The sequence below is a fragment of the Henckelia pumila genome, chromosome 2 (assembly GCF_033568475.1).
Source record: "Henckelia pumila isolate YLH828 chromosome 2, ASM3356847v2, whole genome shotgun sequence".
NCBI classification, from domain to species: Eukaryota; Viridiplantae; Streptophyta; class Magnoliopsida; order Lamiales; family Gesneriaceae; genus Henckelia; species Henckelia pumila.
In genome coordinates this window covers 158056392-158070771 of record NC_133121.1, presented here as the reverse complement: position 1 = coordinate 158070771, position 14380 = coordinate 158056392, and the positions used below count along the sequence as shown (strand labels likewise).

Below are 14380 nucleotides of genomic sequence, written 5' to 3'. Positions count from 1 at the left end.
GGCCGAGGTTGGGTAGGGAAAAGTCCTTTGGGCCGATCAACACAATGAAGTGGGTGATGATTATAATGCATAAAATATATGTATTGTATTTATAAGAGTTAGGCCCAAATTTCGCAAATACTGAAATTTGAAAATATAATAGTTAAATTCTTAAATTCTATTTACGGGGTTTGAAAATGCTAATTTTTAATATTTAAATATTTTGATGTCACAGTGATAAATAAAATATTTAAATAGTAAACAGTGCGATTAAAATAATTTAAACAAACTAGGCTAACGTTTCAAAGTAATTTAAATAAATACACTAGCGGAAATAAAATCATTTAAAATATTTTGGACAATTAAAAAAAATTTAAATAAATAAGCTAGACATTTAAAATAATTTAAAGTAACCGCTAAACTTATGCTATTTAAAATAAATAAATTGGACACTCGAAAATATTTAAACAAATAAGCTAAACAATTAAAATCATTTAAAAGAATAAACTAAACAATTAAAATCAATTAAATATGCAAGCTTAAATTTTTAAAATATTTAAAACAATTTAAATTTCACAATAAAATCATTGAGACAAATAAACTTAAACAACTAAAAACATTAATTAAATAGTTAGTAAAATAAAATCATTTGAATAAATAATAAAATATTTTATTAGCACATAATTCAAATAAAGAATTTAAATCAATTAAACTTAAAAATAATAATCCTAATATTTATTAAATTTAATGCATGAGATTTAGTTGATTGAATTTTAGGTACTACAATTCAAAGCTCTCTTGACACTCCGAACTCCATACAAACTTAGCATTCTTCTTAGTCTACGCTGTCATGGGCACAACAATGGATGAAAGAACCTTGATGAACTTCCTATAATAACCGGCTAACCCAATGAAACTGCGAATCTCTGAAGAGTTTCTATGTATAGACCACTCCTTCACCTATAACTGGTGATAACCTGAACGGAGATCAATCTTTGGAAATACGGAGGCACCTTGCAATTGATCGAATAGATCCTCGATTCTAGGTAGTGGGTACTTGTTCTTCACTGTCACTCCATTCGACCCTCGGTAGTCTATGCACAATCTAAGACTTCCGTCCTTCTTTTTCACAAAGAGGACTCGTGCTCCCCATGGAGAGAAACTAGGGCGTAAGAAACCTTCATCAAGTATCTCTTGGATCTGCTCTTTCAGTTCTCTCATTTCTGTGGGTGCTAATCTGAAGGGTGCCTTAGAAATTGGCTCGGTACCGGGAACCAAGTCAATAGAGAACTCCACTTCTCTATCAGGCGGAATGCCTGTGACATCGCTAGGGAACACATTCCCCAAATTCTCTGTCAACATCCACATCTGAAATAACTTGGCGTGACGGCAATTCTGTCAGAGATAAGCTGGCTAGGGAAGACTCGCACCCATCAAGCACTAGCTGCTTAGCTTGCAAAGAGGATATGATTCGGGTCCTCCTCAAACTCTTAGCAGCCTCAGACCAAAACGGTTCCTCGCCCTCATGCCTGACTAGCACTGATCTCTGTTGAAAATCAATCACCACCGCATTCTTAATCCTCCAATCCATCCCAAGTATCAAGTCAAACTCTGGCATGAGCAACACTATCAGATCTGTACTCACCGATTGCCCTTGCAACAAGAGCTCAAGATTCTTCACTATATTCCTCGTGGACAGCTCTTCCCCTGATGGGATGGTCACTGTGAATCCACCAAACAACTCTTCCCACTCAATACCCCGCTTACGGGTAAATGCCTCCGAAATAAAAGAATGGGTAGCCCCTGAGTCTAACAAAGTTTTAGTGGCTACACCGGCTACTATTATCCTATCTGCCTTAACGGTGAATCCATCCACAAAAAAGAATGAAGTTAAATAACACAAGTTCTACTTAGACTCATTCTAAATCATCAAATCCCAAATAAGATACTATGCATGCTAAAACAGTCAAGTTCTTCAAACATGCAACATGATACAAAATATTAACCCCGAACAAGAAAACTTAAAATCACATGCGGCAGGGAATCGTTTAACTGCTCTAAACCAAAAACTTAAGATGTTACCTGTGATGAGTGTAGTGTCTGGGTCGGCCTCCTCGGCCTGCATCACGAACACTCGACCGTGCATGGGCCTCCTCAACTCCGGACAGTCTCTAGCCATGTGTCCCGGCTTCTTGCACTTAAAGCAAACTCCTGCTCCTGCTAGGCATTTCCCAGAGTGAGATCTATGGCAACTTTTGCAAGACTGTCTCTCCCCAGTCATGGGAGTAGCGGGTTTCTGGGCCTAGTAGTGCCCCTGGGGCCTTTGCTGCCCCTGAAATGGCTTCTTGCCATGATGCTGCTGCTGCGAGTTGCCCTGCTGAGTAAAGGACCTCTTACCAAGCGCTTCTGTGCTGATGTCCCTCAAGACTGCTCAAAACTCAAAGCTCGTCTGAGCGCAGTAGCATAGTCCACTGGCTCCGCCATCACTACATCACGGCGGATCATGGGTCTCAACCCAACAACAAAGTGCTGAAGCTTCTCTGCTTCATCAACGTCAATCAATGGCACAGAGTGGCAGCCTCTCTCAAACTTCCTCGCGAATTCGGCCATCGATAGATCCCCTGAGTAAGGCTCATAAACTCCTTCTTCAGTCGAGCCCCTACCTCTGCATTAAAGTATTTCTGAAAGAAAAGTCCCTTAAAGTCATCCCAAGTCAAGGTTGTCAGCTCCACTGTCTTCTCTACTCCCTCCCACCAGAGGGCAGCGTCATCCTTAAGAAGGAAAATGGTACAACACACCCGAACATCATCACTCAGTCCCATGCGGCAAAAGATCTCCTCTAGCGATCAGATCCATCCCTCGGCCACCAATGGATCAGTAGTACCAGCAAAGTCCTTTGAATCCAACTTTCGAAAGTGCTCAAAAGTATTCCTTGGTCTATCCCTAGGAGCAGCCTCAACATGCTGCTCAAGGATACGGGCCAAACCGGCTAACACCTGACCTCCAAGATCAGCGAGTGGAGGTGGTGGAGGTGCATCAGGACCATGACGGTGATGTTGGAGAACGCGGCGATCAGATCAATCAGGATTGATACCCGGTGCAGCGAAAGTTTAAAAATTTTATATGGAACGATTCCATAGTGGGTATCAAAACCTTACGATTAAATTGTGTGTGTAAAAATTAAATAACAATTATAAATTTTTACTTTCAATCTCGAATCGAGATTATGGACACCAACAGATTGCTCTGCTCTTGTTGTATATCCCTGGAACTGATGGACGAACTGTTCTTCAATCAGGTCCACGAACGGATAATTAATCCCTCTGATATATTGCACTAGAAAATCTATCAGAAGTTTCTACGAAGAGAATTAACGAATTTGATCCGTTAAACCAGACTGTAATTCAAAATTCACAGACTGGATTTTACCGAGCAGAGGGAAAAAGGGGGCGGCCACTTCAGAGAAAAATACTAGGGTTTTTCGAAAATTTTGTGACCTGTTGTCTGTAATTTCTGTACTGCAATAACTTATTTATAATGTAGGCCGCTAACAGCTTAGGGCCCATTAGTCATAAGTTCAAGCCCGACAAGCAAAGCCCGCATGTTCAGAAATTAATATAAAATTCATCATGACTCCGATTGATAAACCGATTTCACCAATGTGCACAGAAACCATTTCTGCACCTTTTAAAGTCAAGATAAATTTTTCTGAATCCGAATTCAGTGATTTCCAAAAATGCCCATCCCTATGTCATTTTAGGAAATCTTACTCCTCTACTCTTAAATAAGAAGTCCAACTTCTTTGTTCATTAAATTTAACTCTTTAAATTTAACTATCTCAACGGGGATTAAAAATCCATTACTCTGTGTGACCCTCAATGGTTCAGGGATACAGCTAGCCGTGGGCTCACAACTCCTTGTGACTCGGAACAACAATTTTCGACTTGTCCATCGAATCATGGTATGAGCGCCTAGCAACATCGCCCCATGATTCCCTAGGTATCACTGATAGTGCCTGCAAGAACCAATAGATTTTGGTTAGCGTACAGTACGGTCCCTTCATCCAAATATCCCGATTGAATCAACAACCATTGGTATATCGAGAGTCGTTCGAGATTCGATAACTATGCAATACATCTTGAAGATCAAATAGTGACATCGCATGTGCTACTAAGAAACCATTTCTTAAACCACATCATATACTCTGGCCAGAGATTCGTCACACTAATATCTCCTCAGATCGCATAGGATATCCACACTCGCAAGTATGTGGTGAATCCTTGACAACAAAGCATCGACTCCTATATGTGTTGTAACTGTACCCAATCCCGACACCTATTGACCCCAATAGAGTCGGTAAACGAGTCAAAGCACAATACTAGCATATAGAGTCTCAATGATATTTCAAGTAATAAGGACTAATGGTGTACAACCAAAACCGCGGACTATATCCACTCGATAAGTGATAACCACTTGGAAAGTCCGGATAGGGTAGTTCGATCATTCATCGTATGAATATCCATTTGCATGCTTCGAACATCTCTATGTTCCTTATCAATGAAACGTGGTACTCTGCATCGCAAATGCTAGTCTCAAACTCGAGCGATCCTTATCCTTATTATCGGACGGCTCAATCGACTAGGAACAGTTTAGAATATACAGTGACTATAAGATGTGTTTCATGATAGACATCTCCATGTTCTACCATATCTTACATACACTATAGTTTATTCAAGGTCTTTATCAAAACAACAATAGTATATCACAATATAACAATATGAAGAAAGATAAAGTCATTGCCATTAATAAAAGTGTAAATTATATTTAAACAAAAGATTGTTTATACAAAGAGTCATCAAAGCCCTTAGCCACAAGTTGGCTCACCGGGCACCCACTCTTTCAATCTCCCACTTGCCCTATAGCCAACTAGTCATACTACGTAGACCCATTGCTTCGCGATGTTTGTCAAATAATGGTCCTGGCAAGGGCTTAGTAAGTGGATCAGCGATATTGTCTGCAGAGGCCACTCTTTCGACAGTGATGTCTCCTCTTTCCACAATCTCCCGGATGATGTGGTATTTCCTCAGTACGTGTTTGGATCTTTGATGAGACCTTGGTTCCTTTGCCTGAGCAACGGCACCCGTGTTGTCACAGTACACCGGGACTGGACCAACAACTTCAGGAATTACGCCCAACTCTTGGACGAAATTCCTCATCCAAACGGCCTCTTTAGCAGCAGCTGATGCTGCAATGTATTCTGCCTTAGTGGTGGAATCCGCTGTGGTGTCCTGCTTGGAACTCTTCCAAGAGACAGCACCGCCATTGAGCATGAACACAAATCCAGAGGTTGACTTCGAGTCATCCACGTCACTTTGGAAGCTAGAGTCGGTATAGCCTTCCAATTTTAGTTCTCTTCCTCCATATACCATGAACATATTTTTAGTCCTTCGTAAGTACTTAAGAATGTCCTTCACGACTTTCCAATGCATTTGACCGGGATTAGCTTGATATCTGCTCGCGACACTCAGAGCAAATGCTACATCCGGTCTGGTAGATATCATCCCATACATGATACTACCTATGGCTGACGCATATGGTACATGTGTCATTTTCTCTATCTCTTCATCAGTCTTGGGACACATAGACTTGGATAGAGAAACTCCATGACACATGGGTAGATGTCCTCTCTTGGACCCATCCATTGAAAACCGTTTCAATATGGTGTCGATGTAGGTTGATTGAGTGAGTCCTATCATTCTCTTAGATCTATCTCTATAGATCTGTATCCCTAGAATATAGGATGCCTCACCCAAATCCTTCATCGAGAATCTACCTGATAACCATATCTTTGTTGACTGCAACATCCCTATGTCATTCCCAATGAGTAGGATGTCATCAACATAAAGTACTAAGAATGTCACAGCATCCTTAACTACTTTCTTGTACACGCATGGTTCCTCCGGGTTCTTGATAAAACCAAAATCCTTTATTGTTTCATCAAATTTCTGGTTCCAACTTCTTGATGCTTGTTTTAGACCATAAATTGATCTCTGAAGCTTGCATACCTTATGCTCGCTTCCCATGGATGTGTACCCCTCAGGCTGCTTCATATAGATTTCTTCCTTAATGTCTCCATTAAGAAAAGCAGTCTTCACATCCATTTGCCATATCTCATAGTCATACCAAGCAGCTATGGCAATAAGGATTCTTATGGACTTGAACATTGCAACTGGTGAAAAGGTTTCATCATAGTCAACTCCTTGTCTTTGAGTATAACCTTTCGCCACCAATCGCGCCTTGTAGGTCAATACCTTACCATCAGGCCCAAGCTTTCTCTTGTAGATCCATTTACACCCTATTGGAACAATTCCATCGGGAGGATCTACTAAAGACCAAACTTGGTTTGTATGCATCGAATCTATTTCCGACTGCATAGCTTCAAGCCATAAATTTGAATCCGCATCAGAAATTTCTTCTTTGAAGTTTCTTGGATCACATCCAACATCGGGTTCATCTTGATCCCCTTCAAGAAGAAGACCATATCGAATAGGAGGTCTAGAAGTCCTCTCGGATCTTCTAGGTACAGGCGTGTCTATCAATGGTTCCTGAGGTGTAGGATCATTATTTTGTATTTCGGGTTCTTCTCGAATTTCTTCGAGTTCCATCATCTCGCCTTTCTTATCCAATAAGAACTCCTTCTCCAAGAATCCTTGAAACAAACACCTTTGTTTCAGCACGATAATAGAAATAATATCCGATTGAATTCTTCGGATACCCTACAAAATAACATAAGGTGGATCGACTATCCAACTTATCTCCTACTGTCTGCTTCACGTAAGCAGGACATCCCCAAATCCTCAAGTACGAATACTTAGGAGCTTTGCCATTCCATAACTCGTATGGTGTTTTGTCCACTGCTTTAGTGTGGACGTTGTTCAACAACAATACCGCCGTTTCAAGCGCATAGCCCCAAAACGAAGGTGGAAGCTCAGTGAAGCTCATCATAGATCGAACCATGTCCAACAAAGTTCGATTACGACGCTCCGATACACCATTCAGCTGAGGTGTCATAGGAGGAGTCCACTGAGAGAGAATCCCATTCTCTTTTAGATAGTCCAAAAACTCGGTACTTAAGTATTCTCCACCTCGATCCGATCGAAGTGCTTTAATACTTTTACCTAGCTTGTTTTCTACTTCAGCCTTGAATTCTTTGAACTTTTCAAATGCTTCAGACTTATATTTCATTAAATATAAATACCCATACCTCGAATAATCATCAGTAAAGGTAATGAAGTAGGTGTGGCCATATTGAGTACCAACTCTAAATGGACCACAAACATCTGTATGGATCAAATCCAACAGATTTTAACTACGCTCAGGTTTCCCCTTAAAAGGAGATTTAGTCATTTTTTCTTTTAGGCAGGATTCACAAGTAGGTAGAGAGTTAATATCAGACATATCAAACATGCCCTCTCCCACTAGCTTGTTCATCCTACTTGAAGAAATATGACCTAGCCTAGCGTGCCAAATGTTTTCCGGGTTTTGGCTATCGATTTTCCTTTTGTTTGTTGTTGCCGGTTTATCAACATAATTTATTGGAACGTCTTTTAGTTTTAAGTTGTATAGATCGTTTTCAAGTTGTCCATTTCCAATCAAACATTCATTCTTGTAAATATTGCAAATCTCATTCACAAAATTGCAAGAATAACCATCTCTATCAAGCATAGAAACAGAAATAATATTTTTAATCAAATCCGGAACAAATAAAACATCTCTTAAAAGTAACTTAAAACCGTTCTGCAAAAATAAATAAACATCTCCCACAGCTTTAGCTTCAACTCTGGAACCATTTCCGAGCCTCAGCTGGGTCTCACCCATTCTAAGCCTGCGACTTCTTGTCATCACTTGCAAATCATTGCAAATGTGAGATCCACATCCGGTATCCAATACCCAAGAAGTAGTATTAAGTGAAACATTTATTTCAATATAGAACATACCCTTCGCAGTTTGCAACTGCTCTAGATATTCCTTGCAGTTACGCTTCCAATGACCGGGCTTCTTGCAGTAATGGCAAACATCCTTGGACTTTTCCATGTTTGAAGCCTTTGTCTTGTACTTCTTCTCGGGTTCGATTTTCTTGGGTGGGGCAGAACGTTTCTTACCCTTTGTACTTGGCCCCTTCTTAGCAGAAGAAGTGGAGCCCACCAAGAAAGCCGGTTTATCCTTCTTTAATGTGGATTCATATGTCACAAGCATATTGACCATCTCTTCAAGGGAGGCCTCTATCTTGTTCATATTGAAATTCACCACAAATCCGTCAAACGAAGAAGGAAGAGATAGAAGTAGTAAGTCCACGTTGAGTTCATGCTCCAACACCAAATCAAGGGTTACCAACTTCTGTATGAGCCAAATCACTCGTACCCCATGATCACGGACCAAAGTCCCTTCACGCATGCGACACGTCATTAGCTCCTTTACAGTAGCGAACCTTTCAGCCCTCGATTGAGCCCCAAAAAGTTCCTTGAGTTGTACGTGAATGTCAGCAGCATTCACGGTGTCCTCAAATCGCCTCTGGAGTTCATCAGACATCGAGGCTTGCATATAGCATTTGGCCTTGATATCATGGTCCCACCATGTATCAAGTTTGGCTAACTCTTCCGGACTTATGTCAGCTGGTGCTTCCTTCGGAGGAGATTTTTCTAACACGTAGAGCATCTTCTCCGAAGTCAAGATAATCTTCAACTTACGGAACCATTCCGTATAGTTTGCGCTAGTCAATTTATTTTGTTCGAGGATCGAGAAAAGTGGATTACGCGAATTCATCTTAATGAAATACTGAAAAGAAACAGACAAATATCAGTGATTGTTTAAGCAATTTACTAAGACATAAAATAGGCGAAATTTATTTTATGAATCTCACTCCCACTATTTTAACGATTTCACTACCCTCTAGTGAAAACGGGAAACTGTTTTCCTTAGTGAGAACATGAAGTCCAATTGACAAACTATGGTCCCGAATAATATCAGCCAACCATAATTTTCAAAAGGTAGAGCCCAATTGCTTCCAAAGCAACCTCCACGTTTTTACCTCATGTCCAATAAGGGCCCAATAATATAACGCCGTTTATTGTGACATGTCAAGATGACCCATCAATATTAAGTTGTGATGGACGGTCGCCATGTGGATCCCCCAATAATATGAGCCGATCCCATGGGAGTTCCACCCAACTTACAACATGTGTCGATCCAATGTACAGCTTTCCGACGAACGGGCCCCCCCAATAATATGAGCCGGACCGTATCCGTGGATAGCATCTCATACATTGATCGTTGATGGAAGGTAGGAACATTTAAACAAATTTAAATTTCCTTTATTTATCTTGATATCAATTTTAAATCATATTTAAAATGAGGGATTTTATTTTTGAAAATTTGTCTCATCGTTTTTAAAATTTTGTATGCTTGTCGGATTCACACAATTTTGTCTAAAACATGCATACAACTATAATATCACATATTATATAGGATGATCGATTCCATTTCTAATCGACCCGTGGTTGCCAATCACGAGTCTTAGTCCAATCCTAGGTAATATGCAGTATGCAATGCAATCCTATTACATTGAGCTTCCAATTTACATTTCTTCTGTCTTTATTGTCTGCTGGGCCCACCACCGTCTTCAAATCTTCATCTCCCACTAAATCTAATGTATTTACAATAAATAACAATGACAAGTAGGGGATACATTTTTAAGGGGTGGGAACGGGCCATAAACCAAGCCCACTTTTATTACATATGACAATTCATATTGGGCCATAAACCAGGCCCATTAATAAATCCAACAACAATAAAAACAAATGTAAATTCCTAACATACACCTACAAAATTGGTCATGGCAATCGATCATCCTTATCCAATAACATTTAATTCAAAATTAATTTATTGGATAACATGCAATGACAATTTAAATTTAAAAGGATAAAATCATATTCCATATATAAAATCTTATTTTACATACAAAATCATATTTTATCTTTTTTATCAAATAAAATCATATTTTATCTATAAAATCCAATTTTATACATAAAATCATATTTTACTCAATATATCCATAAGATCATATCTTATCATCAATTGTACCAAAAATAATTAATTTCAAAATTCAATTTAACGGATAAAATATTTAAATTTTCCAAAAATTCAAATTTATCCAAAAATCAATTTTAAAATTTTCGGACTCGACAATTCGATCCGACGCCTCGTGGACCAATCAAAAACAATTTTCGATCGGACCAAAAATAGAATTTTAACATATTAAAATTTAATTTAAAAATTAAAAAATTAATTTTTCCGCGGGCCGCCCGGGACATTCCCGGGCTGCCCGCGCCCCCTAGGGCTCGGGCCGGGCAGCCCGGCTGCCCCTAGGGCAGCGACGATCGCTGCCCCGGGCAGCGATCCAATCGCTGCCCGGGTTTTTGCCCGAAATTTTTTTTTTTATTTTAAATATTTATTTTGTTTCAAAAACCGAGGCCTAAAAAATTTTTGTACAATCGATTAATTTAATCGCTTGATCTGAGCAACCTGGCTCTGATACCACTGTTGGAGAACGCGGCGATCAGATCAATCAGGATTGATACCCGGTGCAGCGGAAGTTTAAAAATTTTATATGGAACGATTCCATAGTGGGTATCAAAACCTTACGATTAAATTGTGTGTGTAAAAATTAAATAACAATAATAAATTTTTACCTCCAATCTCGAATCGAGATTATGGACACCAACAGATTGCTCTGCTCTTGTTGTATATCCCTGGAACTGATGGACGAACTGTTCTTCAATCAGGTCCACGAACAGATAATTAATCCCTCTGATAGATTGCACTAGAAAATCTATCAGAAGTTTCTACGAAGAGAATTAACGAATTTGATCCGTTAAACCAGACTGTAATTCAAAATTCACAGACTGGATTTTACCGAGCAGAGGGGAAAAGGGGGCGGCCACTTCAGAGAAAAATACTAGGGTTTTTCGAAAATTTTGTGACCTGTTGTCTGTAATTTCTGTACTGCAATAACTTATTTATAATGTAGGCCGCTAACAGCTTAGGGCCCATTAGTCATAAGTTCAAGCCCGACAAGCAAAGACCGCATGTTCAGAAATTAATATAAAATTCATCATGACTCCGATTGATAAACCGATTTCACCAATGTGCACAGAAACCATTTCTGCACCTTTTAAAGTCAAGATAAATTTTTCTGAATCCGAATTCAGTGATTTCCAAAAATGCCCATCCCTATGTCATTTTAGGAAATCTTACTCCTCTACTCTTAAATAAGAAGTCCAACTTCTTTGTTCATTAAATTTAACTCTTTAAATTTAACTATCTCAACGGGGATTAAAAATCCATTACTCTGTGTGACCCTCAATGGTTCAGGGATACAGCTAGCCGTGGGCTCACAACTCCTTGTGACTCGGAACAACAATTTCCGACTTGTATGAGCGCCTAGAAACATCGCCCCATGATTCCCTAGGTATCACTGATAGTGCCTGCAAGAACCAATAGATTTTGGTTAGCGTACAGTACGGTCCCTTCATCCAAATATCCCGATCGAATCAACAACCATTGGTATATCGAGAGTCGTTCGAGATTCGATAACTATGCAATACATCTTGAAGATCAAATAGTGACATCGCATGTTCTACTAAGAAACCATATCTTAAACCACATCATGTACTCTGGCCAGAGATTCGTCACACTAATATCTCCTCAGATCGCATAGGATATCCACACTCGCAAGTATGTGGTGAATCCTTGACAACAAAGCATCGACTCCTATATGTGTTGTAACTGTACCCAATCCCGACACCTGTTGACCCCAATAGAGTCAGTAAACGAGTCAAAGCACAGTACTAGCATATAGAGTCTCAATGATGTTTCAAGTAATAAGGACTAATGGTGTACAACCAAAACCGCGGACTATATCCCTCGATAAGTGATAACCACTTGGAAAGTCCGGATAGGGTAGTTCGATCATTCATCGTATGAATATCCATTTGCATGCTTCGAACATCTCTATGTTCCTTACCAATGAAACGTGGTACTCTGCATCGCAAATGCTAGTCTCAAACTCGAGCGATCCTTATCCTTATTATCGGGCGGCTCAATCGACTAGGAACAGTTTAGAATATATAGTGACTATAAGATGTGTTTCATGATAGACATCTCCATGTTCTACCACATCTTACATACACTATAGTATATTCAAGGTCTTTATCAAAACAACAATAGTATATCACAATATAACAATATGAAGAAAGATAAAGTCATTTCCATTAATAAAAGTGTAAATTATATTTAAACAAAAGATTGTTTATACAAAGAGTCATCAAAGCCCTTAGCCACAAGTTGGCTCACCGGGCACCCACTCTTTCAAGTGAGGCATCTAAACGCATTTCAGAAAATCCAATACTCAAATTCCATGCCTTAAGAAATTTTTTTTTATTTAAACTTAAAACATGCTCAAATAATTTAAGAAACTAATGCCACTAATTTGAACAAATAGAAATAAGCAAAACATAAATCTTACAGACTTCGAGGCGAGATCCCTTGAGTTTCAGCAACCGGAAGTAGGCTCAACCCAAACCAAGATCGTGCTCTGATACCAACTGAAACGACCCTACACTCTATACTTAATTAAATAATAAAAGAAAATATGGATTTTTAAAAAATTTTGCCATGACTTTTTTGTAAGTAGACAAGCCAACCTGGCTCAAGCAACCATACGAGCATAAAAGACAAGAAGAAGACGTAGAAAAAAAAAAAGGTTTCATACTACGACAGTCATCCATAAAAAAAAAAAATAAAGGCAACCCACACAGTTGCAATAATATCGATAACAAACTTCAAATCATAAAAATTCAAGCACAGGGAAACACATCCTGGCTAATACTGAAAGTACTCAAAGACAAATCCTTTAATTTAAAACAAAATCTTAAGCGGAACTTAAAATAAAACAGCGACGGTCATAGGGCCTTGCACCGCCAGCGTCCTCAACCTCGAAGATCCTGCCCTTCGGTCCCTAGGAAGTCCTCCTCACCTAACAAACAAACAAGTATAGTGAGTCTAATGACACAACTAGTATAAACAGTGCAATAACAAGAGTTTAAAATAACCGCAGTAATACTCAAAACACTATACATAATATACTTGAAACATAAGCTGTAAAAATGCGCATGCTACAAAAGAATGAGACAACATGTAAATGATGAACACACGCCAACTCACGCTATGAAACTCTTGAACCTTCTTAACTTAACTGAAACTCATGCATGACTGAAAATTGAATAAATTAAGACGAGTCAACTGATACTTAAACTGAAACTGAGAATTTAGATCATTGAATTGTGACCCTCTGTTTTGATCGATCAATGGCTGCAGTGCACTATGCCGGCAAGACGCCGAGATTTCTTCCGACTGACGTTGCCCCTTTATGTCAAGGACACCAAAATTTCTCCCGGCCTCACATTGCCCTTCATGGCAAGGACACCGAGATTTCTCCCGGCCCCACATTGCCCTTCTATGGGTAGGGGAAAACAAGATGTCTCCTGGTCCCTCCCAAAACCTCTGATTTGGCAAGTAAGCTGAGACATCCCCCGACCTAACATTGCCTCTCTTGTCACAATCAATTCACTTCCTTCGAAAATATTTTTCTTTTCCTTCTTTGACTCGACTCAAAAATACTAAGTATGCATGTATGGAAAAAACTTCCTTTGTAAACCTTTACTCGGCTTGAAGACGAGACTCACGCACACGAATATGCAACTTTAGGAAATGAGAATCAACACAAAATTGTGGGCATAGGGTGGGAGAGTGGCTGCCCCTAGGTGTTAAGACTCATACTTAACTCTATTGCTCACAACCAAGGCATAACCCGAGCAATCGCACCCTAAATCCCATATCTCATTCTTACCTTAACCGGATTCGACCCCGCTCGAACCGACATTCTCCATACACTACCAACAAGCCATAGGACCAGTTTGTAACTCATTTGACCACTCAAACAATCCTATCAAAACTCAATTCCGGACAGCCCACTTTTACTCCTAAAATTCTGCATCGACACCTTAACTTCAAAGACCCATAACTCATTGAATCTTAACCAAAACGAGCCCATTTTATACCGACGCGACCAAAACATCATAACCTAGACCTAGGACCAGCCCTAACTACGCCCAGACCACGTTCAGATCCTCCCCTGCCCCGAAATCAGACTGCCCTGCCCAAGGAGATCAACACCTTACACCCATTCTACTTGGAGGAAACCACCCCAAGCCCTTTCCCTTGCCTCTAACTCCTTCCAAACCACCAAACACACCTATAGACATGTCTTAGGACTTTCAACAAA

At 39.6% G+C, this 14380-nt stretch overlaps 1 protein-coding gene across 1 annotated transcript; it reads right to left on the bottom strand.

The window, feature by feature from the left end:
- Positions 1 to 1306: 1306 nt before the first annotated feature.
- LOC140878773 (uncharacterized) lies at positions 1307 to 2260 on the bottom strand. Its single transcript, XM_073282391.1, has 2 exons — positions 2062 to 2260; positions 1307 to 1830 (listed from the first exon to the last, which is right to left on the bottom strand). Exons 1-2 carry the CDS (start codon positions 2258 to 2260, stop codon positions 1307 to 1309), a joined length of 723 nt encoding a protein of 240 aa, XP_073138492.1.
- Positions 2261 to 14380: the final 12120 nt, after the last annotated feature.